The sequence below is a fragment of the Portunus trituberculatus genome, chromosome 5 (genome assembly GCF_017591435.1).
Source record: "Portunus trituberculatus isolate SZX2019 chromosome 5, ASM1759143v1, whole genome shotgun sequence".
Lineage (NCBI taxonomy): Eukaryota > Metazoa > Arthropoda > Malacostraca > Decapoda > Portunidae > Portunus > Portunus trituberculatus.
The window spans coordinates 9,468,266-9,493,569 of NC_059259.1; the positions used below are offsets into that span (position 1 = coordinate 9,468,266).

Below are 25,304 nucleotides of genomic sequence, written 5' to 3' on the forward strand. Positions count from 1 at the left end.
CTGTCATTAATGAGATACTATACTTATGTAAATTTCATATGTTGATTTATTGGAATTATGACATTTATTTTCGTTATCGTGTCCACCTATGGGTATTTGACAAGGCATTATATATTAGATGGTTTGTCGCCAGTTTTACATCGACTGTTTGCATCTCCCGCGGGAAAAAGAAAAACGAGGTATTTGTAAGGTACACTATGATATTATTTTCATTCTTTATTTCTATCGCCTTAACTCTTTACATACGTGTTTTTTACAATATGCCAGGAGGAATTGATGATGAATAGAGAAATATGTACATTTTTCATGCACATCTATCTTATTATCTACTTACGAATTTATTTACTTATCTCTGTCTACCTTTCCATAGCTATAGCTATCTAGCTGTTTATCTATCTATCTGTCCATTTACCTATCTACTAACCTATCAATTGCCTATACATACCTATATATTTATCTATCTATCTTCACACAAGCATGCAAATACTAACAAACTGGCATGGATGGATGGGTAATTGCGAGATATTATATTGTGGGTGTTGGGGACAGGGGGGCGTATCATTACTAGGATGAGTGGAAGAGTTAACCAGAGTATGAATATTCTTAATCTTTCATGGCTTTTTCTGGTACACGAGCTCCCAACAACAACGATGTTAATTTTATAACTCCCATGCACTCAGCTATTGCTCCCGAGCGAAATTTGATTGGCTGATTGATTGATTGATTAGTAACTTTATTGTTGTAGCAGTGTATAAATCAATTACTGTATGATATTCTCTTGAATGTATGGAATCTTATCTCTTACATAAAAAGTATTGAAAGATGAGAGATGCGGCACGACGGTAAGTTTAGTGTTTTACTAAAAGGACATTTTGCTGTTAGGGAGTTATAAGACAACAAAACACGTGCGCTACTATCAGCTGATAGTGGAGGAGGGTCATCATATATAAAATAACCCATTAAAAAGTTATCAAATGTCAAAACACCCCAAATGAGCAGTGCAAACGAACAAATGGCTGTGAGTGAAGTAGAAGCCAGGGTCGAGACAGAAGATCGGAAAAAGCGGGGCAAAGTTTATGGCGGGAAAACCTGAGATCGAGAAGCAGAAGGCACTGATGGAGGCGAGGGATGGTGAGCAGGCCAAGGCACCCAAAAAACCACCCAAACAACGGCGTCAGGGAAAGTCAGGCAACGGGGCGCGGACACAGAACACAGCAAGTCATGATGAGGAGGTGAGGTGAAGACTGTCCTGTTCTATCACCGATTAAGAGTAAATACACCAATGCAATTCTCAGAGCTTTATTGATTATATTTTATTTTTTTTTTTTGTCACTTCTCTGGTTGTTTGACTTAGCTAGTATTAGTATTGTAGAGGACCTGTGTGTTGTTAGTCACCGCCCTGCACTGGCCTAGTGACCCTTGTATGTGTAGCCAGCACCCTACACTGGCCTGGTGACCCTTGTATATCCAGCCAGCTTTCCACACTGGGCTTGTGACACTTGTATGTGTAGCCAGCACCCCACACTGGCCTGGTGACCCTTGTATGTGTAGCCAGCACCCTACACTGGCCTGGTGACCCTTGTATGTGTAGCCAGCACCCCACACTAGGCTGGTGACCCTTGTATGTGTAGCCAGCACCCCACACTGGCCTGGTGACCCTTGTATGTGTAGCCAGCACCCCACACTGGGCTGGTGACCCTTGTATGTGTAGCCAGCACCCCACACTAGCCTGGTGACCCTTGTATGTGTAGCCAGCACCCCACACTAGGCTGGTGACCCTTGTATGTGTAGCCACCACCCCACACTGGCCTGGTGACCCTTGTATGTGTAGCCAGCACCCCACACTGGCCTGGTGACCCTTGTATGTGTAGCCAGCACCCCACACTGGCCTGGTGACCCTTGTATGTGTAGCCAGCACCCCACATTGGCTTGGTGACCCTCATATCTATAACCAGCATCCTCTTGCAGCTTGCCGCCCAGCTGGCCAAGATAGAGAGGGAGCTGCGGCGCAAGGAACGGAAATTTGAGAAATACAATAAGGTACTGAAGGCTAAGGAACATGTCCGCAACACTCTCCGCCAGCACAGTGCCGCCAGCGAGGGCCGTGGTGAGTGCTGTCTTGAGAGTACCTGTGCCCAGTAAGAAATGAGAGAGAGAGAGAGAGAGAGTGTTGTAGTAAGAAATGAGAGATGAGATTGTCCAACTCTACAATACAAGAGTTAACCAGTATTCTCAATCATTCACACCTTTCACTGGCACACTCTGGAACTCCCTGCCTGCTTCTGTATTTCCATCTTCCTGCAACTTGACTTCTTTTAAGAGGGAGGTTTCAAGACATTTGTCCCTGGCTTTTGGCTAATTCTTTCCCAATCTTTTTGGGAACTTGCATCTCAGTGGATCTTTTTCTTAATTTTTGTTTCCTTCAGCAAGGTTTCCTCTTGCATAAAAAAAGTAAGAGCTAGAAAGAAATGAGAGAGAGGTGAGATTGAGGTAAGAGAGAGAGAGAGAGAGAGAGAGAGATAAGGTATAGAGTAGTAAGGAACAGGGTTTGTAATAAGTGTTGTTATATTAAGAGATTAAGATTAAGATTGTTGGAACTTGCCTTTTCTCACATTCATTACTTGTACACTCATAGTTGTCTTACTTTGATCTATCTTACTTCTGTCTATCTTTCTTACATCCATCTATCTTTGGTACTTCTATCTATCTTTCTTATTTCTATCTATCTTTCTTGCATCTGTCTATCTTTCATACTTCTTTCTATCTTTCTCATCTATCTATCTTACTTCTATCTATCTTTCTTACATATCTATCTTTCTTGCATCTCTCTATCTTTCATACTTCTATCTATCTTTCTTAAATCTGTCTATCTTTTTACATTTGTCTAGCTTTCTTACTTCTTTCTATCTTTCTTACTTCTATAAGCGCAATTTTCTCTACAGCCAATTCGTTTTTACTTTCCTCTCACTTTTATATTACTTCTGACATTTTCACACTCTTTATTCAACACTTTGTCACTCTTTATCCAACATTTTCACACTCTTTATCCAACATTTTCACACTCTTTATTCAACATTTTCACACTCTTTATTCAACATTTTGTCACTCTCTATCCAACATTTTCACACTTTATCTGCCACCTTCACAGACAGAGCCAGCACAGACACCCCAGCACAGAACACACCCCCCCGCCCCACCAAGCCGTGCTCCTCTCGCAGTGTCACATTCAGCACCAAGTCGCCTGAGGTGCAGTACATCACCACACGCTGCCACACGCCCACCGACAGGGACCAGGGCACCACACCGCCACCACCACACGCCAAGGAGGAGGCTGTGAGGAGTTCTGAGGTTCCTGCAGGGTCTTGTGAAGGTGCTGTGGGTGTATCTGTCGATGTCCCAGTGAAGGAAGGATCTGGTTTGAAAGGAAGAGTAAAGGAGAGAGAAAGCAAGTTTCTGTAGGCTCAAAAAACACAGGAGCCTTCAGTGACAAAGACAATGATTTTGTTGGTTCTAAGGATGCAGGAGTGTCTAGAGAGAGAGACAAGCAAGGTTCCAATGGTATTAATTCAGAGGGTTTAAGAGAGAGAGATAAGGAATGCAGCTCTCTTCACAACACAGGAGGAATGAAACAAAGAGACACCAACACAGATGCCACACTCGCACTCCTTAGCAATGAGGAGGTGGATGTATGTGTCCAGGCAATCATACAGGACACAGACTGCATGGAGTATGAAGCGGAGACTGACACTAACCACTTGTCCACTCATGCAGATCAAGGTCAGAGGTCAAAGGTCACAGGAACACCTGAATCAACAAGTGACCTGGCTTTGATGGAAAGTTATGGCCAGTGTTTTGACGACTGGTTGTCCATCCTGCCTACCCTGCCACCTGAGCCAGTACCAGGTGGGAATGGTGAACAGTGCCCTGCTTCTAAGTCCCTCCCAGATGCCAGTGGTGGTGGTAAGCACTGTGGCTCTTCTCCTAAACTCTGCCATTCTATTCAATCACTCCCAGGTCTTAATACTGACACTAAGGAGGTTTGTGTGTCATCCAAGTCTCTCCCAGGGTCTAGTGCAACCACACACCATTACTCCACTCCCAAGTCACTCCCAAGTCACAGTATGAAGTGTGAATCTACTCCCACATCACTCCCAGGTCTTAATGCTGACACTAAGGAGGTCTGTGTGTCATCCAAGTCTCTCTCAGGGTCTAGTGAGGTCACAGTGTCACTCCCACATCACTCCCAGGCCCCAGTACTAAGTGTGAATCTGCTCCCACATCACTCCCAGGTCCTAATGCTGACACTAAGGAGGTCTGTGTGTCATCAAAGTCTCTCCCAGGGTCTAGTGCAACCACACACCACTACTCCACTCCCAAGTCACTCCCAGACCCCAGTACTAAGTCTGAATCTACTCCCACATCACTCCCAGATCCTAATACCAGACACACATGCTCTCCCAGGCCACTCTCATGCCACCAGCCTCCCCAGAACATAGAGACAAGTGTGAGAGAGCAAGACAAGACTGGGAGACAAAGAAACGGCAGCCCACCACACCTCGGCCAAGACATAGTGTCAGGAGAGAAGCTACATTCTCCAGACTTATTCAGAACACAGTTTCCCGACGAGGAGGTGCAGAGGAGTTGTGTGACGCAGCACCGGTGGAGGGGCAGAGCATTGCAGAGTAGCACGGAGAGTTCAGGAAGCTTCAGCAGTAAGAGGAACGCAGCCAACCCTACAAGAGTGAGGAAGAAAGTCAGGGGTGTTATAGATGAAACTCAGGATTTGGTTGTAGACAAAGAGAAGGAAGGAAATGATGAAGGATTAGTGAAGCAGGGCAGTTCTCGAGGCTTAGAGCTTGTGAGAGAGATAATACAGGAAACAGAGGATATGGTGATAGATGAAGGAGAAGACGGAATAACAAATGGTGAAAAGCAAGGAAATGAAGAAATAGTGAAAAGAGAGAGTTGCTATGGTGAAGGAGACATGAGAGAAGTAATAGAGGAGACGGAAGAATTGATAACATATGATGGAAGGAAAAGAATGATCAAAGAATCAATGAAAAGGGAGAATTGGTTTAGTGTGGAAGACAGGAGGGAGATAATTGAAGAAACAGAAGACATGATAATTGAGGAGGAAGAAAAGGAATTAGTACCAAAGCTGGAGAAGAGAGGGAAACAGACACAAGTGAAGAATATCAAGTCGTTTCAGAAGCTTACTAAAGAACCCAAGCATTTCAACACTCATCACCTCACCAGCCTTGAACACAGACACCAGGACACATCACCAAGCAAGAACACACACAGGGGAAGAGAGGCTGGTGAAAACTGCAACACTTCACAGTCAAACAAGAGGGAAATGAGGATTCGAGCAGGACTAGAAGAACCTCAGTGTGGCAGAACAAACACCACAAACACCACCACCTTCGCCAAGACCAAGGCTGCACCAAAACGCAATTCCCACAGTAGAAAAAACAGCGCAGGGAAAATATTAGCATTCCTGGACAAAAACGCAGTAAAAGAGTCGGAAATTAAACTGGAAAACACTACAGGCATTACCACCAGGACTTCAACACCCAAGAGGAACCAGGAACACACACCAGACATACACACAGACACACACACGGATACAGACAAATCCACTCTCTCTTTGACCAGCTCCATCCCTTCCGCTCAACTGGTGGAAGGACCGCAGGGGACAGAAGTGGAGGCGTGGACCGTACCAGTGGATGAAAGACATGGTGTTCTTCTCACGACCTCCCTTGCCACCACACCCACCTCCTGTGTTCTCCTGGTGGTGCAGGAGTGTGGCTTGGGGCTGTGGGGACCATCTGCTGGTGCTGAGGGCTGGGTGCTACTTGGGAAGACACAGCACAGTATAAGAGACATTGCTAACTTAAGGTAATGGTGACTCTTAGGTATTGGTGACTGTTTGGGGTACTAGGAGGTTGCATGGGTGTTTTGATGTGTCTAAAGTTGTCTAGTTGAAGTGATGTGAGGTTTTTAAGGCTGTTTTTATAGTTTCAAAGATTCTAGTTGAAGTGACAGGTTTTTTAGTGTGTTTTTACAGTTTTAGAGGCTCTAGTTGAAGTGATGTGGGTTTTTAAGGGTGTTTTTATGGTTTCAAAGGCCCTGGTTGAAGTGACGTGGATTTTTGGAGTGTTTTTATAGTTTCAAAGACTAGTTGAAGTGACATGGGTTTTGAAGGGTATTTTCACAGTTCCAAAGGCTCTAGTTGAAGTGACGGTTTTTTAAGGGTGTTTTTATATATTCAAAGATTCTAGTTGAAGTGACGTGGGTTTTTAAAGGTGTTTTTATGATTCCAAAGGCTCTAGTTGAAGTGACATGGGGTTTTAAGGGTGTTTTTATAGTTTCAAAGATTCTAATTGGAGTGACCTGGGTTTTTAAGGGTATTTTTAGTTTCAGAGGCTCTAGTTGAAGTGACCCAGGTTTTTGAGTGTGTTTTTACAGTTTTAGAGGCTCTAGTTGAAGTGACGTTGTGTGTGTGTGTGTGTGTGTGTGTGTGTGTGTGTGTGTGTGTGTATTTACCTAATTGTATTTACCTAATTGTAACATACGGAAAAGAGCTATGCTCGTGTTGTCCCGTCTCCATATCTATTAATGTCCAGCTTTTTCTTAAAATCATGAATATTCCTTGCGTTGACCACTTCCACGTCTAAACTATTCCATGCTTCCACCCTTCTATGAGGGAAGCTATATTTTTTCACATCTCTCCTATAAGTGGCCATTTTAGTTTTTTCCCATGCCCTCTCGACATTCTTCCATTCCACATACACAGATCTTCCCTATCCATTTTTCCATGCCAATCATCACTCTGTATATTGCTATCAGGTCTCCCTTTCTTCTGTTTTCCAGGGTTGGAAGTTGCATTCTTTTCAGTCTGTCTTCATAAGTCAAATCTCTTAAGTCAGGCACCATTTTCGTTGCAGCCCTCTGTACTTTCTCTAGTTTCCTTATGTGTTTCTTTAAGTTCGAGCCCACTGTATTGTTGCATATTCAAGCCTCGGTCTTATCATTGCAGTAATTATTTTCTTCATCATTTCTTCATCTAGATATACGAACGCCACTCTTATGTTCCTCAATAAGTTCAATACTTCTCCAATTATTTTGTTTATATGTCTCTCTGGCGATAGGTCATTGGTAATTGTCACCCCAAGGTCTTTTTCTTCATGACTGGTTTTATGTCTTCATTTCCTATCTTGTACATACTCCTGATTCTTCTTTCACTCTTGCCAAACTCTATTTTCTTGCATTTTGTCGTGTTGAACTCCATTTGCCATGTACAGCTCCATTTCCATATTCTGTCCAAGTCTTCCTGGAGTAGTTCGCAATCTTTGTCACATCTCACTTTTCGTAACAATTTTGCATCGCCTGCAAATAGGCTCACATAACTGGACACCCCATCCACCATGTCATTTATGTAGACTGCGAACATTACTGGTGCCAACACTGATCCCTGTGGAACTCCACTCTCCACCAATCCCCATTCTGATGGTCTGTCCTTAATTATTGTTCTCATTTCTCTTCCTACCAAAAGTCTTCCATCCATTTTAGTAAACTGCCATGCACTCCTCCTACCATTTCAAGTTTCCAGATCAGTCTCTGGTGTGGTACCTTATCAAAGGCCTTTTTTAAATCCAGATATATTCCATCAGCCCAACCATCTCTTTCCTGTATTACATCTATCACCCTCGAATAGTAACATATCAGGTTTGTCGCATGAACGCCTTTTCCTAAAACCAAATTGACACTCACAAAGTATGTCATTTTTCTCCAAGAAGTCTGTCCATCTAGTCTTCACCACCCTCTCACACATCTTAGCTACCACACTTGTAAGTGACACTGGTCTATAGTTCAATGGGTCTCTTGTTACCTGATTTATAGATTGGGACAATGTTAGCTCTTTTCCAGTCTTGGGGCACTACGCCTTCCCTTAATGAGGCATCAATTACTTCACAAACTTTTTCTGCCAATTGCTCCCTGCATTCTCTTAAAATCCATCCTGATACCCCATCAGGTCCCACAGCTTTTCTCACTTCTAAACTCCCCATCATGTTCTTGATCTCCTCCACCGTTACTTGAAACTCCTTCATAATCCCTTTCTGTTCCATTACCAGTGGTTTGTCAAAAGCAGTCTCCTTTGTGAATACCTTCCGAAAGCATCCATTCATAGCCTCTGCCATTTCCTGGGATCTTCACTGTATACTCCATTTACTTCTAAACTTTCAATACTTTCTATTTTTGATGTTGTTGTTCACATGTCTGTAAAAAGCCTTGGTTGGTCTTTACATTTATCAATTATATCCTTTTCTTGTTTCTTTCTTTCTTCTCTTCTAATCAACACATATTCATTTCTTGCTCTTTTGTAACTTTCCCACTGCTTAATCCGTCTTTTCCTTCTCCACCTCTTCCATGCATCCTCTTTTCTTGTTCTAGCCTTTTCACATCTATCGTTAAACCAGTCCTGCTTTCCAACTTCTCTATGTTGTCTTATTGGTACAAATTTTTTCTCACCTTCTTTGTATATTTTTATAAATTCCTTCCACTTTTCATTTGCTCCCTTAGCACTCTTGAATTTCATCCAATTTGTCTCTTGAAAGAATTTCTTTAGGTTTCCAAAATCTGTCTTGGCATAATTCCATCTTCCCACTTTATATTCTTCATTTCTTCTAGATTTCTCTTCGTCTATCACCTTGAACTCCAAAACTGCATGATCACTCTTTGCTAAAGGGCACTCCACCCTCATCTCCTCAATGACCATTGGCTCTGTACTAAAGACCAAGTCCAGTCTTGACGATGCTCCCTCTCCTCCAAACCTAGTATCTTCTTTGACCCACTGAGTTAACACATTTTCCATTGCCAGTGTCAATAGTGTATTTCCCATGTTGTCTCTGATCCTTCCATTGACCAGTCCTCCCAACACACCTCTTTACAATTAAAATCTCCCATCATTATAGTTCGTTCACAGCCACCCAACATTTCTTCCAGACATGTTCCTGTATCACTTATCATTTCTTCATATTCCTGTACTGACCATGCATTTGTCTTAGGTGGTACGTACACCACTATGTAGTGCCTCTTTTTTCCTTCATTAGTTTCTGCTCTGATCTTTAGCACTTCTGCCTTTCCCATACCTTTTTTCACTTGATCCACCTTTATGTCTTTTTTAACCAGCAACATCACTCCTCCTCCCATCTTGCCTACTCTATTTCTTTTCCAAACGTGTGTGTGTGTGTGTGTGTGTTTTGTTGTGATATGGTGTGTGTTTTTTTGAGGTATGGTGTGTGTTTTGTTGTGGCATGGTGTGTGTGTGTGTGTGTGTGTGTGTGTGTGTGTGTGTGTGTGTGTGTGTGTGTGTTTTCCTTCTATCTCTGGAAACAAATATATTTTTTTCCACACATAGCTTCAATAAAATGTCTGTTTACAAATTAAAACTCAACTCTGTCGTCCCAAAACACACTCAAAACAAACAGATTTCATGCGTAACTTAGAAAAAATGCTTGTATACTGATTAATACTACCCCATACCACACCACACCACACCACACCACACGAACCCTAAGGGAATTTTTTCAATTATATAAGATGAAAAGCTGAGAAGAAATAGGTCCCGTAAGGACAACAAATGGTGAAATGACTAGTTCAGCGGAAGAGATTAGTAGAATTATGAACGAGTATTTTTTAACTGTCTTCACCCAGGAGAACACACAGGAAATCCCAGATAGCGATGAGGTATTTAGGGCAGAGGATAGTGAACAGATGACTGATATCCTTATAACTAAGGCGATGGTACAGCAGGAGACAAACTAAAGAAATTCAAGTCACCAGGACCTGATGAAGTATGTCCAAGGGTTCTAAAGGAATGCAAGGACGTTGTAAGTGAGCCTTTAGCGGCACTTTTTAGGATGTCACTGGAGGTGGAGAGAAGCTAATGTGGTTCCCATATTTAAGAAGGGGGATAAAACCCTAATGTCTAATTACAGGCCTGTCAGCTTAACTTCAGTTGTGGGTAAACTAATGGAATCAATAATAGCGAAAAACATTAGGGAACACCTAGACAAACACGGCTTGATAAATCACACACAGCATGGATTTATGAAGGGGAAGTCGTGTCTTATCAACTTGTTGAGCTTTTATAGTAGGGTTTATGAGGCGGCAGACAAAGGTGATAGTTATGACATTGTATACTTAGATTTCAGTAAAGCTTTTGACGAAGTACCTCACCAGAGGCTCTTAAAAAAGGTTAAAGCACACGGTATAGAGGGTAGAATATTAGGCTGGATTAAAGCGTGGTTAGACGACAGGCGACAAAGAGTAGTAATTAATGGTTCGAATTCCGAGTGGGGAGAAGTAGTTAGTGGGGTGCCACAGGGCTCAGTTTTAGGGCCATTATTATTTCTAATATATATCAATGACTTGGATAGTGGAATTAATAGTGATATCAGTAAATTTGCGGACGACACAAAGATAGGTAGATTAATTAGGTCCGATTCGGATGCCAAGGCTTTGCAGGCTGACTTGGATAGGATGAAAGAATGGACAGATAGATGGCTAATGCAGTTCAATATTAACAAGTGCAGGGTGCTGAGCGTGGGTAGAGATAATCCAAACAATAGGTACACAATAGATAACGTGGCACTAGGAAGTTCCAAGTATGAGAAAGATTTAGGAGTCATAGTTAGCTCTGATCTCGGTACAAGGAAGCAATGTATCGAGGCCAGAAATAAGGCGAATAGAGTATTAGGTTTCATCTTTAGAAGTGTTAAAAGCAGGAGTCCCGAAGTAATATTAAAATTATACTTGGCGCTGGTCAGGCCACATCTTGACTATGCGGTACAATTCTGGTCCCCACATTACAGGAAGGACATAGCTCAATTGGAGTCAGTGCAAAGGAGGATGACTAAAAGGATACAGGGAATGAGGGATATACCATATGAAGAGACACTGAAAAAACTTAGTCTGCATTCCTTAGAGAGACGTAGGTTAGGAGGAGACTTGATAGAAGTATTTAAGTGGTACATGTATAAGGGTTTTAACAAAGGGGACATGAATGTAGTTCTCAGGATCAGTAGTGGGGACAGAACCAGAAATAATGGGTTTAAACTTGAAAAATTCAGGTTTAGGAAGGAAATGGGAAGGAACTGGTTTTCCAACAGAATGGTTGATGAGTGGAGCAGTCTCAGTGGGCATGTAGTCTCAGATCTAAGCCTCCATTATTACAAAAACACAGCTGAGTCATAATTTACGTCATCAGTTTAATCACCAGTGCTTACCGATTCCCTTGTCCTCCACAGGAATCTCAGGAGTGGTGGTGTGTTGGTCACCGAAGGCTTTGACCCTGTTTGACCCCTGGCAGGATGCTGTGATTGGTTGCATCTCCTCCCAGTTACCAGTGTGCTGTGGGCTGTGGCAGTGAAGGTGAGGGTCATTTGGTCTTGTTTCCACTGTTTTTTTTCCATAGAGTGAGGGTTTGCTGTGTACAGATTTCCTCCAGTTATTTTTATTCCTTCAGTTTTCCTCTCTGTGTGTTTTCTATCGTTTGCCATTTATCTCTAAACTCTTTAAATTTAACTACAGACAGTATTTGATTTTATGGTAAGCTTTTCTCAAAATTTTGCTCTAAACTTTATGAAATGTAACTTAAAATCTTTGCAGTTCTTCTCTAAACTCGTGAAATTTAAATACAGACTCTTGAGATTTGATTTTATGGTAAGCTTTCTGGTATATTTTGCTTTAAACTTTCTGAAATTAACCCTAAATCTTTGGGACACTTATACTTCACTGCATTTCATTACACCATACAATTCCACTTTTCATCTTTTTAGTCAGTCAGTCATTCAATATAAAACTTTTAAAACTTCACTGTGAACCTCCCAACATTTCATAGGCCAAGCAGTCACACAGTGTTTCCTCCAGGAGTTACTGTTTGTGGTGGGGCCAAGACCAGGGGAGCCAGACCTCACCCTGACTGCCATCAACCCCATGACTGGCTGCTGTGACCCCTTCCTCACCTTCTCACTCAGTAAAGGCACCACAGGGTAAGACTGGCTTGCATTCCTAACAAGGGTACACAAGGACTCTCAAGTCTAGCTGCACATTACTTACTTTTTTATATTTTAGTGTTATATGCTTTTTTCTAGTCTCCCTCTCCTTACCTCTTATGCTCCTATGTTCTCCAGCCTCACTTATCTATCCTGCTTTTTATCTCTAATTTATTGCCTCTCCATCCTTATTTATTTATTTATTTTTTTATCCAGATTCACCTGTCCTCTCACCCCTTCTCTATCTTCCCATGACCGCTCACACAGTTCAACCTTTCCTTGCTTCCTATCTCCAATTGTAATGCTTCTCCAGACTCATTTATTTCTCCAGCTTCATCTATCCTCCACACACTCTATAGCTTCCCATGAGCCTTATGTTCTGTCCAGCCTCTCCTTGCCCTGCTGTGACCTCGCATACCTTGCCTCTCCCGAACAGTGTCCCTGCAGCAGCTCTGATGGAAGAGGGCAGCCTGTGGAGGTTGACTGGGGTGTGCCTCCTGCCAGACAGACTCACTATCTCCTTCTCTGGTGGCCATGGGGTGTCTGTCTACTTCATGGGACGGGGTGAGGTTAGCTGATAGTGTGTGTGTGTGTGTGTGTGTGTGTGTGTGTGTGAGGATTTAGTTTTATCACACACACACACAGAGAGAGAGAGAGAGAGAGAGAGAGAGAGAGAGAGAGAGAGAGAGAGAGAGAGAGTAAATCTTTTATATTATTGTACAAACTATAAACTAGATATCTATTGATGTACAGTGAGGAAAAAAAGACATATTTACGAGAGAGAGAGAGAGAGAGAGAGGGAGTACTTGAAGCATTCCATCCATTACTGTACAGGTAAATTCACTACAAGAGTGTTCTGATGTGTGGAGTCATTCTGAATATCACCACAGACTGTGTACTGTTGCCAGCTCCCAAGGGATGCATGGCTGTCACTCGGAAATACACATACAATTACTGCTGTTGTGTCTTATGTATCACCTCACACCTCACGATGCTGATCAGTACTATAGATGGTATATAGATTTGTTTGTCCTAGTTATTATCATGAGATACAACTGCCAGCCTTTAATGATTCTTTGAGATGAGTCAGCGTGGCACTTCAATGAGTAGAGCGGAGGAATGAGTGAGCGAGACGCGGGAGTGCTTAAGCGGTAAAAGTCACCTGTCTATCCCAGCCAATGCCATATACCACGGGGGACTCGAACCTTCTCATACGGGCGACTCGATTGCGCGAACGTAGTCTATTATTATTTTTATTATCATTTATTTATTTATCCCAGTGGTAAACCGTAACAAGTCTAGTAGAGCGTATCCTGTGCAGTGAGCGGAGGGAGGTGCCTTGATAAGTGAGAGAAAGTGGCTCAAATCTTCTGATAGTCTAAATTACTTGAAAAATATGGCACCGTCTATCTTGACATTGTTCATTAGTGCATAATACCCTGCCGCTGTCAACCGCTGAGGAGTTGTGTGATACATCCATAGTGAGGATGACGACATGGAAGAAGATAGAATAGTCAGTAGCTACAACTTCATCAGACCATCATGATGCAACAACGCCACGCTGACGCTGCGTGAGGCTGGGAGTCTGCACCACCACCACCACGAACAGTCTCCACACACGGCACACTTATAGGTAAGAGTCAGTGGCACGTTTTGACCCCTACATCAGCCGAGGCACGCCACCAACCACAAATGTGAAAGGGCCTTAATATTCAATAAGCCAATAAGGCATTTCCAGCAGTAACACGAGTTGGGTATGGCTTAGGAACGGAACGCTTTACAAACTATCCTGTCCGCATAAACCTGGTGGCTATGTGGACCAGTGACCCGCCATATCACACCACAAAGACTTATTAGTGATTAATGTAACAAATCACCACCATGTCTTTGAATAACAAGAAAAGAAGTAATGTCAACAAAAGTGCGCGTTGCGAGTCTCAGGTGTTTAGCTGCACCAGGTATGGCCTCGGCGCCTCACTGCTCCTCCTCGCCTTATTTGTCCTCCTCCAGTAGCCCCACCAGCCTTGTAGGAACCCTTGGGTGCCCTTGGAGGCGTAGTGTGGTGGGAGGCCGGTGTGGCAGGCCTGGGAACGGTGGCTGTGGTGGAGTTGCGGGGCTGAGGCGAGTGACCGAGACTAGTGCTGTGTGGTGGTGATTTATTAGTGACTGTGGTGCCGCCGAGGTGTGTGTGGCGCCCCTGGCCGTGTGGTGAAGGGGACCTGCGTGTTGCGGCGCCATAGTGGTCGTGGGGCCTGACTTGTGGTTACGTCAGTGGAGTGGCGGTGGTGCCCTGGTCTCCTCCCTCACCTCACCTGTTCTATTTATCTGTCACTGTCAGGAGAATATTGGCATCACAGTGGTGTTTTCATGAGATGGTTGAGTTAGGTTAGCTTCATAGTAATTCACTCCGCTAATCTCACAGCGGGTCCCTTCATTGCGGGGGTTAGCAAGCGTGGTATTAGCCTGTGTGCTGAAAATACAAACTACATTTTGCATTGCTTGTGAGTGTTAAGCTTCATCAGGGAAGGGTTGTGCTCTCTCTCTCTCTCTCTCTCTCTCTCTCTCTCTCTCTCTCTCTCTCTCTCTCTCTCTCTCTCTCTCTTATTATTATTATTATTATTATTATTATTATTATTATTACTACTACTACTACTACTACTACTACTACTACTACTACTACTACTACTACTAGCACCATTTTCTTCATTATTGCTCCAGTTTTCATAAACATAACTACTTTCTTCCCTCACACAACTACATGCACTTAACACACACACACACACACACACACACACACACACACACACACACACACACACACACAGCATACAAGTTTGTGTGTGCATGTGAAGGAATGTTGTCAAGGAATGTGCTTTGTGTTGTAGTGGTTTGATGGCAGTGGATGTGGTGGTGTGAGGCTCGTGATGCCCTGCCCCGCCCCGGCCTGCCCTGGCCATATGCAAGCTGCGTGTGCTGTGAAGCGACTGCCTCTGTGGTAGGAGGTATGAGTATGTGCATAGTAAAGTGTTTCTCCTTCTACTTCCAGAATTTAGACTATGAATTGTGAAATATAAGGTGTCATGGCCGTTGTGAGCGTGTAGGAGCGGCAGTGTGGAGCGTGTGTGGAGGGCCAAGGATGTGACAGTGGTGGCCCTGGTGATGCTTCCACCTGGCCACTCACTCCTTGCCCCCGTGTGTTGATACTCGCCCCCAGCCCCCCGGTGTGGCCCCCCCCATGAAGTAGTAGGAGCTTGGCGAGTGTGGTGGAGGGCGGGCAGCAGGTGGGCGCCCCATGTGTGGGGTGGCGCAGGACACAGCCGGTCACAGTGACACAGCGCTCCCCCTGGAGGCAGCCATGCCCCCCTCAATCACCCTGGGCTCAGAGCCCCCAAAGCCCGCTGGGGGCCTGGGGGACCGACCCCCCCATCAGGACCACCCACCGGGCAAGGACATCCCCACCATTGACCTGTCCTGTGACGAGAATGACGACCTGCAGAAGGCCATCGCCCTCAGCCTGCAGGACCAGGATGGTGCTGCCACTCTGCAGGGCATGTCGGCAGAGGAGCAGGAGGTGTCCCGTGCCCTGGAGGCTTCCCTCAAGGATTCCCAGCCCCAGGCCACTGTTGACCTGCTCAATCCTCGGGAGCGGTGCCGCCTGCCGGGCCGCCCTGTCGGCCTCAAGAACATCGGCAACTCATGCTGGTTCAATGTGGTGATCCAGCCGCTCTTCCACATCCCTGTGTTCAGGGACCTCATCCTGGACTTCCCGCAGAACCTGGAGGTGGAGGAGCACATGGAGGAGAGCCACAAGGGGCCACAGCTGGTGCCCGCACTGCGCCGCCTCTTTGCCCTCATGATCGGCTCCCACAGGAAGTATGTGGACCCGTCCCTGGCCGTGCAGGTGTTCCAGGGGCAGGAGATGCGGCGCAATGCCCAGCAGGATGTGTGTGAGTTCACCCACAAGTTGCTGGAGCGCCTGGAGGAGGAGTTCCAGCAGCTGCTGCGCCGCCAAGGTGTGGAGAAGGAGAGCTCCGGCAGACACATCTCCAAGGATGCAGACTTTGACAACCCAATCATGAAGCTGTTCTATGGCCAGGCCAAGAAGGAAACCTGCGACACTGGTGCCAACGGGGACCAGCAGGCACCGCAGGAACAGCAGCAGCAGCAAGATGCAGAGCAGCAGCAACAGCAGCAGCAGCAGGAGGAGGGCCCCAAGCAGGAGGCGTTTGGGCAGTACCCGCTGAGGGTGACCAACTTCCGGCACATCCACGACAGCATTCTGGCGTCCATGAGCAGCAGCGTGCCTGGCAGCAGCGGCGGCAGCGGCAGCAGCAGTGGCAGCAGTGCACCGCCGCGGCAGGAAACGTGGTTCAAGATGCTGCCACCGGTGCTGGTGTTCTCGCTGTCACGGTACGAGTACTCCCACGAGAAGAAGCGTGCTGAGAAGGTGCACAACAAGTTTGAGTTCCCAGAGTTCCTGTTCATGGACCGCTACATGGAGGCCAACAAGGAGCTAGTGCGGGAGAAGCAGGTGCGGGTTGCCTGCCTGCGGGGCAAGCTGGGCGCCCTCAACCGCACGCTGGACCGCTACCTCAAATACGGCTCGGGGTCAGCACAGTACCCCATTGCCGACATCCTGCGCTACACCCTTGACTTTGCCCAGGCTGGCGGCGAGGCGGGCCAGGATGCCCCCTCCCCCCCGATGATGGAGGTGGACGGGTCAGAGGACGACGTGGAGATGGCAGAGGATGGCCTCGACTGGATGCCTCGCCCCTCCCCAGCCCCCAAGGAGGAGGAGGAGGAGGAGAATGGGGCGGGGGAGCAGCAGCAGCAGCCGCTGCCCCAGCAGGTGCCGTCCCCCTCGAAGCGCATGCGTCTGCTGCCCCCCGCACCGCGCTCTATCTCTGGGGCGGAGCTGGCCACACTGCAGGGCTGCCTGGTGCGCTGGCTAAAGGATGTCACGGCGCAGGTGGAGGAGCTGCGGCGCCTCATCGGGGAGCTGGAGCGCCAGCTGAGCCAGGTGTACGAGGAGCCGGCGCTGCGCCAGGTGCCGTACCGCCTGCATGCCGCCGTGGTGCATGAGGGCCAGGCCTCCGGAGGCCACTACTGGGTGTACATCCACGACCCCCAGGCCGGCGGCTGGCGGAAGTTCAACGACATCCAGGTGGTGGAGGCCAGCTGGCAGGAGGTGCTGCAGGACAGTGTGGGCGGCCACAATAACACCAGCGCCTACTGCCTCCTCTACATTGACCAGGGCCGCTACCCAACGCTGTTCCCCTCCGCACCCAAGAGCCAGGAGGAGCTGCTGGCCGGCCTGGCTCTTGACCTGCAGGAACACATCAAGGGCGATAACCAGGCCTTCAGCCGTGAGCTGGAGGAGTGGGACGCCCGGCAGGAAGCCGCCCACCCGGAGGTGTCCGAGGCGGCGGAGGCAACATCCATGCCGGCACCAGTGTCCGGCTCACCTGACGTGGTGTGTCTGCGGGAGGGTGAGGAGAGCAGGTTCTTTACTGAGGTGGAGACCATGCTGACCCACATGGTGCGGGACGCCCTCACCAAGGCCCCGGACAAGACGGCGACCACGACAGGCCACGTGCTGTACCCGCTGCTCAACCAGCAGGTGACGCAGCTGCAGAACCTGGATGTGGCGCACAGTGACGCCAATAGCCTGTACTGTGAGCCCTCTCTGCTGGACTTTGGTGTGTACCTCATGCGCAACGTGCAGAATGCTGACTTCCTGCTGCAGGTGTACGGCTGCGAGGTGGTGCTGCAGGTGGCCCGTGGCCTGTCCCATCACACCCCACTGGTGGAACAGGCAGAGCGGGAGGCCCTGCTGCTGCTGCGGCAGCTGACAGACAAGCAGCGGCGGGCAGAGGAGGGCCAGTACCGTGGCTGGCTGCGGCACTACCGTTGTCTGGTGGACTGCACCTGGCACCTGGTGTATGGCTTCAAGCAACACCAGCGTGGGGCTCTGGAGAGTGCCCTGCCACACCTGTTGCGGGCGTGCCAGATCCACCACGAGCTACAGGAGCGGCCGCCGTCAGGGCCCAGGAAGACGCTGGATGGCCGCGTGCTGTGCCAGGCGCGCAACACATGCCTTGTGGCGCTCAGCAAGCGGGTGCTGGACACCTTTGTGAAGGAGGAGGCGGAGCAGCTGGGCGAGATCCCCAGTGTGGTGAATGGCCTGCTGGTGCCGGCACTGGCGCAGCTCATGTCCACGGAGACAGAGGAGGACCGCACCACCATTGAGCAGGTGCGGGCACGCTGGTGCTCGCTGCTGGACCAGGAATGGGAGGTGGTGGCACCAGCCAAATCCAAGATGGTGCAGCAGCTGCTGGAGACCATCATGAACGCCGGCTCTGAGGCGCGCAGCAGTGGCCCCTTCCAGACACCACGGCCCCCCAATGTGCTGCAGCTGTACAAGGAGTACATCAAGTGTTGCAATGAGATCATGTCCCAGCCGCTTCCCGTGCCACCCTCACCCACCGCCCCCACCGCCTCCAAGGCACAGACCAGCGACTTGTGAGGCCGCCTCGCCCCGCCCTGCCCTGCCTCGCCCTGCCCCGCCCCGCCTGACTCTCCCACAGACTGTGATAGTGTTGAGGACAGTGTGAAGCAAGGGCACCCTACACCCTACCACCCCCTCCCTCACCCTGTACTGCCCCTCACAGTCCCTGCCCTTGCCGCAGCTCCTACCTGCTGCCCTGTGTGTGCTGGCCCTGCCTCGGCCTTGCTTCATACTTGAGTGACTACAAATCTTAACAAGAACAGTGTTGTGCGACACCTGGAAACATGAGCATGTGTTGGTCTCTCTCTCTCTCTCTCTCTCTCTCTCTCTCTCTCTCTCTCTCTCTCTCTCTCTCTCTCTCTCTCTCTCTTTGTGTGTCTCACATCAATTTAAAAGAAAAAGAGGTTTCCATCTTTTGGTGTTTACGTTTGTTTGTGTCAAAGCCGGCTCACTGCAGCCTCTCCTCCGCCTACTCCCTGAGTAAGCCTCCTCTCGCCCAGCCTAGGGACCACCTGTGCCTGTCCCACCCTGCATCCGCCCTGCTGCCCCGCTGCCCCACTGTCCCGCTGCCTCGTGACTGTCACCTCCACCACCAAGAGGACGCCCCACCACCACCACCACCACCTCCACCTCCACCTCCACCTCCACCTCCACCTCCACCTCCACCTCACACAGCCTGGTGGCCTCACATCAGTGGCCTGGTGCAAGGACGCAGAGACTTGTGGTGGGCCTTGGTGAGTCCCCATATCTGACACATACACCCACCCACCCACCAGTCATTCCATCACTGATAAGAATGTAGTGGTGGCTGTGACTGGAGTAATCTTGCCACACTTCCACACACTTAGTTCTCAGCTATCTGTGCTTTGTGTCCTGGTGTGCTCCTGCCTTCCTGACAAGACCAGTGACACACACACATTCACACTCTCCAACAACACACACTAAGAAGAATCATGGCTCAGCTTATTTATTTATTCTTTTTATACTTTCAAGCTTTCATTCACACTTTATTTCTTTACTTCAGTGACTACAATGATTTAATATTAATTCTAAACTCCCTCTTGTTTGTTAGTAACTCTTTCTTTTTTCCTTTCCACAGATAAGTGACCTTGTCTGACCCATTTTGACCCAGGCAGCTCAGACCTTTTCCTGCCCTCTCAGTCCCCATTCCAGTCATTGCCACCCAAACAACACTCATGTCTAAACTTCATTTCTACCACAGTTCCCCCTTTCACTGCCCTGTGCTGCAAAGAAAACGGGTGCTCCTTTTCAGATACCTTTGCCTTTTTCCACACCAGTCATAACCTAATCTTCAACATCACAGCCTCCCTCTAGTGCGGTTTTTCCTGTCCTGGCCTTTAAATATATATCCTATGCATGAATGAAAATGTAATCCTATTCTGTATTCTTTGCTTTGCTCTTAATCCTACTAAAAGGTATTCAATTCCACTAAAGTGCTCTTAAATCCTCTATGTCCACTCCTTGGACACTCACTCCCTTTGTCGCATGCTTAGCCCCTTTTAGATTCTCCCCTTGCTATTCTAATCCCACTAAATTCCCTTAAAAGCTTTTCTTACACACTCAATCCCCTTCAAGAATACTTCAATCCTCTATTTGCAAGTTTGATCTCTATAACACCCTCAATACATTATCATGCTTACTTAATTCCAATTATTAAGACTTAAATCCTCTATATGCACTGTTAATCCCACTAAAACACTTACACTTATCATGCACACTTAATTCTCCTCCGTAAGACCTAAATCCTTTGTACACTCTTGATCCTACTATGACACCCTCAAAACCTTATCTCATGCACACTTTATCCCACTCAAAAAGACCTTAATCCTCTTTGTGCATTCTTGATCCCACTATTATACTTTATCATGCTCACTTAATCCCATTGAGTGAGACCTAAATCATCTTTGTGCACTCATGAACCTTACTAAAACACCTTCAGAACTATCATATACACTTCAATCCCATTCATGGTGACACCTTGAGCCATGGATCCCCTTGAAGGACTACCACACTCCTTCCCCTGGACTAACGGGTACTTGGAAGCTAGGCAAGATAGGATCAATCCACGAAGAGGCCGAAGAAGACAGCCTAGGCCACCTGCGTGCGTGCGTGTCCCTCTTGTTACTCACCACCATTCCACCACCACCACCACCACTGCCACTACCGCCTTCAGGAGCTCCCATGTTCGGCACTCCCGCCCTGGCCCCCTTCAGCCTATCACAAGGTTCTGCAGGCCTGAAGGTGAGTGCCTTTTTTCCTGCAGTGCCATCCCTCTTTTTCTTGCATTTTTTTCCTTTTTCTCAAGATTCAAGCAAATAATTTTTTCTTTGGTTGTTTTCCTGGAGTGAAGGATTATCGCAGTATTTAAGTCTTTTCCTGTAGTTTTTCTATTTTTCTTCTCCCTATGGTTCTTAAGGTTTTTAATGATGTGGCATGATATTGTAAAGGTGTTTATACTGTTTCAAAGCCTTGCATTGATATGATATGTGGTTTTAAGGGTGTTTTTACGAGTCTGGAGATTCTAATTGGTGTGATACGGGATTGCAAGGGTGCTTTTACAGTTCCAAAGGCTTTCGTTGATGTGATACGTGGTTTTAAGGGTGTTTTTACGATTCCGAAGGTTCTTAGTGATGTCACGCTGGATTTCAAGGGTATTGTTACGTTTCCAAAGTCTTTCATTGATGTGACAGTCTTTCAACCCCATCAGTACTGGGACGCATTTTTACCACGAGTTTTGAGTATGATTAGATAACTTTATTGACATTATGAAGGCTCTATGGAAGGTCAGAAGGTTAATGGCCAGAGTCTTCACTATTGTAATTCCCACACAAGTTTCTGGAGCATTTTAAAATCACCAAATGATAACCAGAATAAATATGAAAGTGTGTTATGGTACTGAAGGATTAAGGATATTTTGTTACTGTTTTAAGGGTGCTTTATTTATTTATTTTTTTATACTGTTCCATACGTGGGATTTTAAGGGTGTTTTTACAGTTCTACAGGCTTTATGGTAGTCTAAGTATGTTTTCACAGTTCCAGAGGTTTTATAATTGAAGGTGTACGGTGATTCAAAGGTTCTAGTGACGTGTTAGCAAGATTCCTATATTGTTAACAAGGCATTGCTTTTGATAACGGTGCTAATGAACTCTGTGGCCTTGGAAACTTTTTTTATAGTGGTTGTCATCAGAGGTAAATTTAAAGGGTGGGAAAGGGATGTTGCAGCTTACCAAATCCTGAGCTGCGTGTCACTGAGTCATATCCTGCTAGAGAATATTACTATGAAGTGAGTGGTGGTGTATCCTGACTTGAGTCCCTTATACTTTGAGATTTGTTGTACGATTAGAACATTTTATTGAGAATAGGAAGAGTCTAGGAGGTCAGAAGATCAATAGCCACAGTCTTCACTATTTTAATCCCCCACATAAGTTTCTGAAGCTTTATAAAATCACGAAGTAATGAGCTGAATGAATAGGGAAACGCGTCATGGTACTGAAGGGATTAAATCTTTATATCTCTCTCTAAATTATTATCTAGACGAGAGTTCAGAAAGTTTTTTTCATTTGTTATATCGTCTAGACCATTTCTTACACCCTTAGAGATGATTAGTCGGGTTTTCACGAGTGGTTCTTCTGTTACTCATGCAGAATTCTGATTAATGTATTGGTAGAACCATAAAAACTGCCTTAAAAACACTCGTAGCCTCAACATGACTATTTTTCATGGCTACAGATGTAATAAGCTTGTTGAGTTCAGCTTAATAATATGTATGTGGTAATCTGTACTCTGGAAATATTGCAGAGAGAGAGAGAGAGAGAGAGAGAGACTATTGTGTCATTTATTTTTCCTTTGGTTAGGCGTCTTTCAGTTCAACACGAGAGAGAGAGAGAGAGAGAGAGAGAGAGAGGGGGGGGCTATCTTCTAAGTCATTTATTTTCTCTACTTTGGCGTCTATCAGTCCAACACACACACACACACACACACACACGGCCCGGTAGCTCAGTGGTTAGAGCGCTGGCTTCACAAGCCAGATGACCGGGGTTCGATTCCCCGGCCGGGTGGAGATATTTGGGTGTGTCTCCTTTCACGTGTAGCCCCTGTTCACCTAGCAGTGAGTAGGTACGGGATGTAAATCGAGGAGTTGTGACCTTGTTGTCCCGGTGTGTGGTGTGTGCCTGGTCTCAGGCCTATTCGAAGATCGGAAACAATGAGCTCTGAGCTCGTTCCGTAGGGTAACGTCTGGCTGTCTCGTCAGAGACTGCAGCAGATCAAACAGTGAATTACACACACACACACACATCCGATCCTGAGAGAATATTCCAGTCGAAGCACAAGATCGCTTAGTAAGAAGCTGAGGAAGGGAAGATGTGTAAGAGAAAGAGATATTAAAAAGTATAGTTTCCCGCAAAGATGTGTTGAGACGTGGAACAGTTTGAATGAAGAAGTAGTGTCTGCAACGAGTGTGCATACTTTTAAAGTAAGATTGGATGAGTGTAGATATAGAGACGGGGCCACACGAGCATAAAGCCCAGGCCCTGTAAAACTACAACTAGGTAAACACACACACACACACACACACACACACGGCCCGGTAGCTCAGTGGTTAGAGCGCTGGCTTCACAAGCCAGATGACCGACCGGGGTTCGATTCCCCGGCCGGGTGGAGATATTTGGGTGTGTCTCCTTTCACGTGTAGGTGGTGTTCACCTAGCAGTGAGTAGGTACGGGATGTAAATCGAGGAGTTGTGACCTTGTTGTCCCGGTGTGTGGTGTGTGCCTGGTCTCAGACCTAGCCCAAGATCGGAAATAATGAGCTCTGAGCTCGTTCCGTAGGGTAACGTCTGGCTGTCTCGTCAGAGACTGCAGCAGATCAAACAGTGAATTACACACACACACACACACACACACACACACACACACACACACACACCGAGTAGTGTAGTGGTTAGCACGCTCGACTCACAATCGAGAGGGCCGGGTTCGAGTCGCGAGAAGCGGCGAGGCAAATGGGCAAGCCTCTTAATGTGTGGGGTGTGTTCACCCAGCAGTAAATAGGTACGGGATGTAACTGGAGGTGTTGTGGCCTCACTTTCCCGGTGTGTGGAGTGTGTTGTGGTCTCAGTCCTACCCGAAGATCGGTCTATGAGGTCTGAGCTCGCTCCGTAATGGGGAAGACTGGCTGGGTGACCAGCAGGCAACCGAGGTGAGGTGAATTACACACACACACACAGAGAGAGAGAGAGAGAGAGAGAGAGAGAGAGCTGGGGGGGGGGGGCAGGCGGGCAGGCAGGCTGTCTTGTAAGTCATTTCTTCTCTTTACTTTGACGTCTATCACTCCAACAGAGAGAGAGAGAGAGAGAGAGAGAGAGAGAGAGAGAGAGAGAGAGAGAGAGGGGGCAGGCAGGCAGGCTGTCTTGTAAGTCATTTCCTCTCTTTACTTTGACGTCTATCACTCCAACAGAGAGAGAGAGAGAGAGAGAGAGAGAGAATGTGTTCGAGTCAATATTTTTCTATAGTTCATGTGGCGCGTCGTGGCTGGGTGACCAGTAGGCGACCGAGGTGAATTACACACACACACACACACACACACACACACACACACACACACACACGTGCTCTGAGCCAGGCCCAGCCACCTCCCAGCAGACACACTGGACAGGTGGAACATTCTAGAGCAAGCAGGTTGCATCATGTGTCTTCACCTGCAGAATTGGCGGGAAACAAGTCACATCAGGATTCGCGCTTGAGGGAGACAATTTGGCGGGAACGATTCAGTTTAGATATTTGGCCTCCCTATCTCCTATGCATTGCTCAGAATAGGGTGAAGGATGCAGGAGACTATAAAATAATGTTGGTTTGGCTTTTCTTGACGTAGTGAGGATGAATACAAGGGTTTAGTGTGAGACAGATGGACGGGGAGGTGGGGGGCAATGCACAGATCGTGTGGTTATGCGAGCTGGTTGCATTTACTAACCACGCCTTGATTTATCCTTTCCTCACCATCTTGTCTTCTCACCCTTCGATGTTCCTAATCCCTATGAATGGTTAGTTAAACACCTGTAGCGGCCAGGTTTAGCCATACGGGTACTAGACACGGTATGTGAGGTGGGTGTTGGGAGGTGTGGCTAGAGCTGGCAACTTGAGAGGAGGCTGATAACTGGATACCGCTCACTGCATCTCCTTGTTTTATATTATAGGAATTACGAGGTGAATAGACGTGAAATCTTCAAGAACAACATGGACCACTTGAACTTAACTTATACTGGTGTTGGTGGTAGAGTTAGACGTGATGGCATGAAGGCATTGTTACGAGAAAAAGAGGTGTCGATGGATTTGTGACTAATGGCAGTTTACATCACAAACATATCGGGGCATAGTGAGCCAGTGTTGCCAAAGCTGGTTGTAGGTTACCGCTAGGCTCTACGCTGTACCGGGAAACCGCTAAATGTAATGACACTTCCCTTTAACCCCTTCAATACCATGACGCGTGTTTATATTCACTTTGCTTTCTACTAGGTGATTTTATACAGCTTCAGAAACTGATTTGGGGGATTAAGTTAGTGGAGACTGGCCATTATTCTTTTTGACCTTCATAGACCTTTCCTAATGCAAATAAAATCGCCTAATCACACCCAGACTCATGGTAAAAATGCGTCTCAGTACTGAAGGGGTTAACTTTTTCCCTCCACTGTTCCCTTCCTTAGACAGATTTTGAAGGCC

General features: G+C 46.8%; 3 protein-coding genes across 6 annotated transcripts; all 3 read left to right on the forward strand.

Annotated features, from left to right (window-relative positions):
• The first annotated feature begins 566 nt into the window (after positions 1–566).
• LOC123514673 lies at positions 567–3,459 on the forward strand. The gene is made up of 3 exons (XM_045272715.1): positions 567–1,232; positions 1,969–2,107; positions 3,149–3,459. The coding sequence occupies exons 1-3, from the start codon at positions 1,077–1,079 to the stop codon at positions 3,457–3,459; spliced, it is 606 nt and encodes a 201-aa protein (XP_045128650.1). The 5' UTR covers positions 567–1,076.
• Positions 3,460–3,623: 164 nt separating this feature from the next.
• On the forward strand, positions 3,624–6,126 carry LOC123514666. The gene is made up of 2 exons (XM_045272702.1): positions 3,624–4,155; positions 4,248–6,126. Exons 1-2 carry the CDS (start codon positions 3,624–3,626, stop codon positions 5,900–5,902), a joined length of 2,187 nt encoding a protein of 728 aa, XP_045128637.1. The 3' UTR covers positions 5,903–6,126.
• Positions 6,127–13,249: 7,123 nt separating this feature from the next.
• LOC123515999 (ubiquitin carboxyl-terminal hydrolase 25-like) lies at positions 13,250–20,578 on the forward strand. Of its 4 annotated transcripts, none has more exons than XM_045274976.1 (3): positions 13,250–13,692; positions 15,106–19,301; positions 19,667–20,578. In XM_045274976.1, exon 2 carries the CDS (start codon positions 15,352–15,354, stop codon positions 18,583–18,585), a length of 3,234 nt encoding a protein of 1,077 aa, XP_045130911.1. In that variant the 5' UTR covers positions 13,250–13,692; positions 15,106–15,351; the 3' UTR covers positions 18,586–19,301; positions 19,667–20,578. The 4 variants fall into 4 exon arrangements, with proteins under 4 accessions (XP_045130911.1, XP_045130922.1, XP_045130934.1 ...); XM_045274987.1 differs by lacking the exon at positions 13,250–13,692 and adding an exon at positions 13,982–14,085; XM_045274999.1 differs by lacking the exon at positions 13,250–13,692 and adding an exon at positions 13,997–14,017.
• The last annotated feature ends 4,726 nt before the right edge of the window (positions 20,579–25,304 follow it).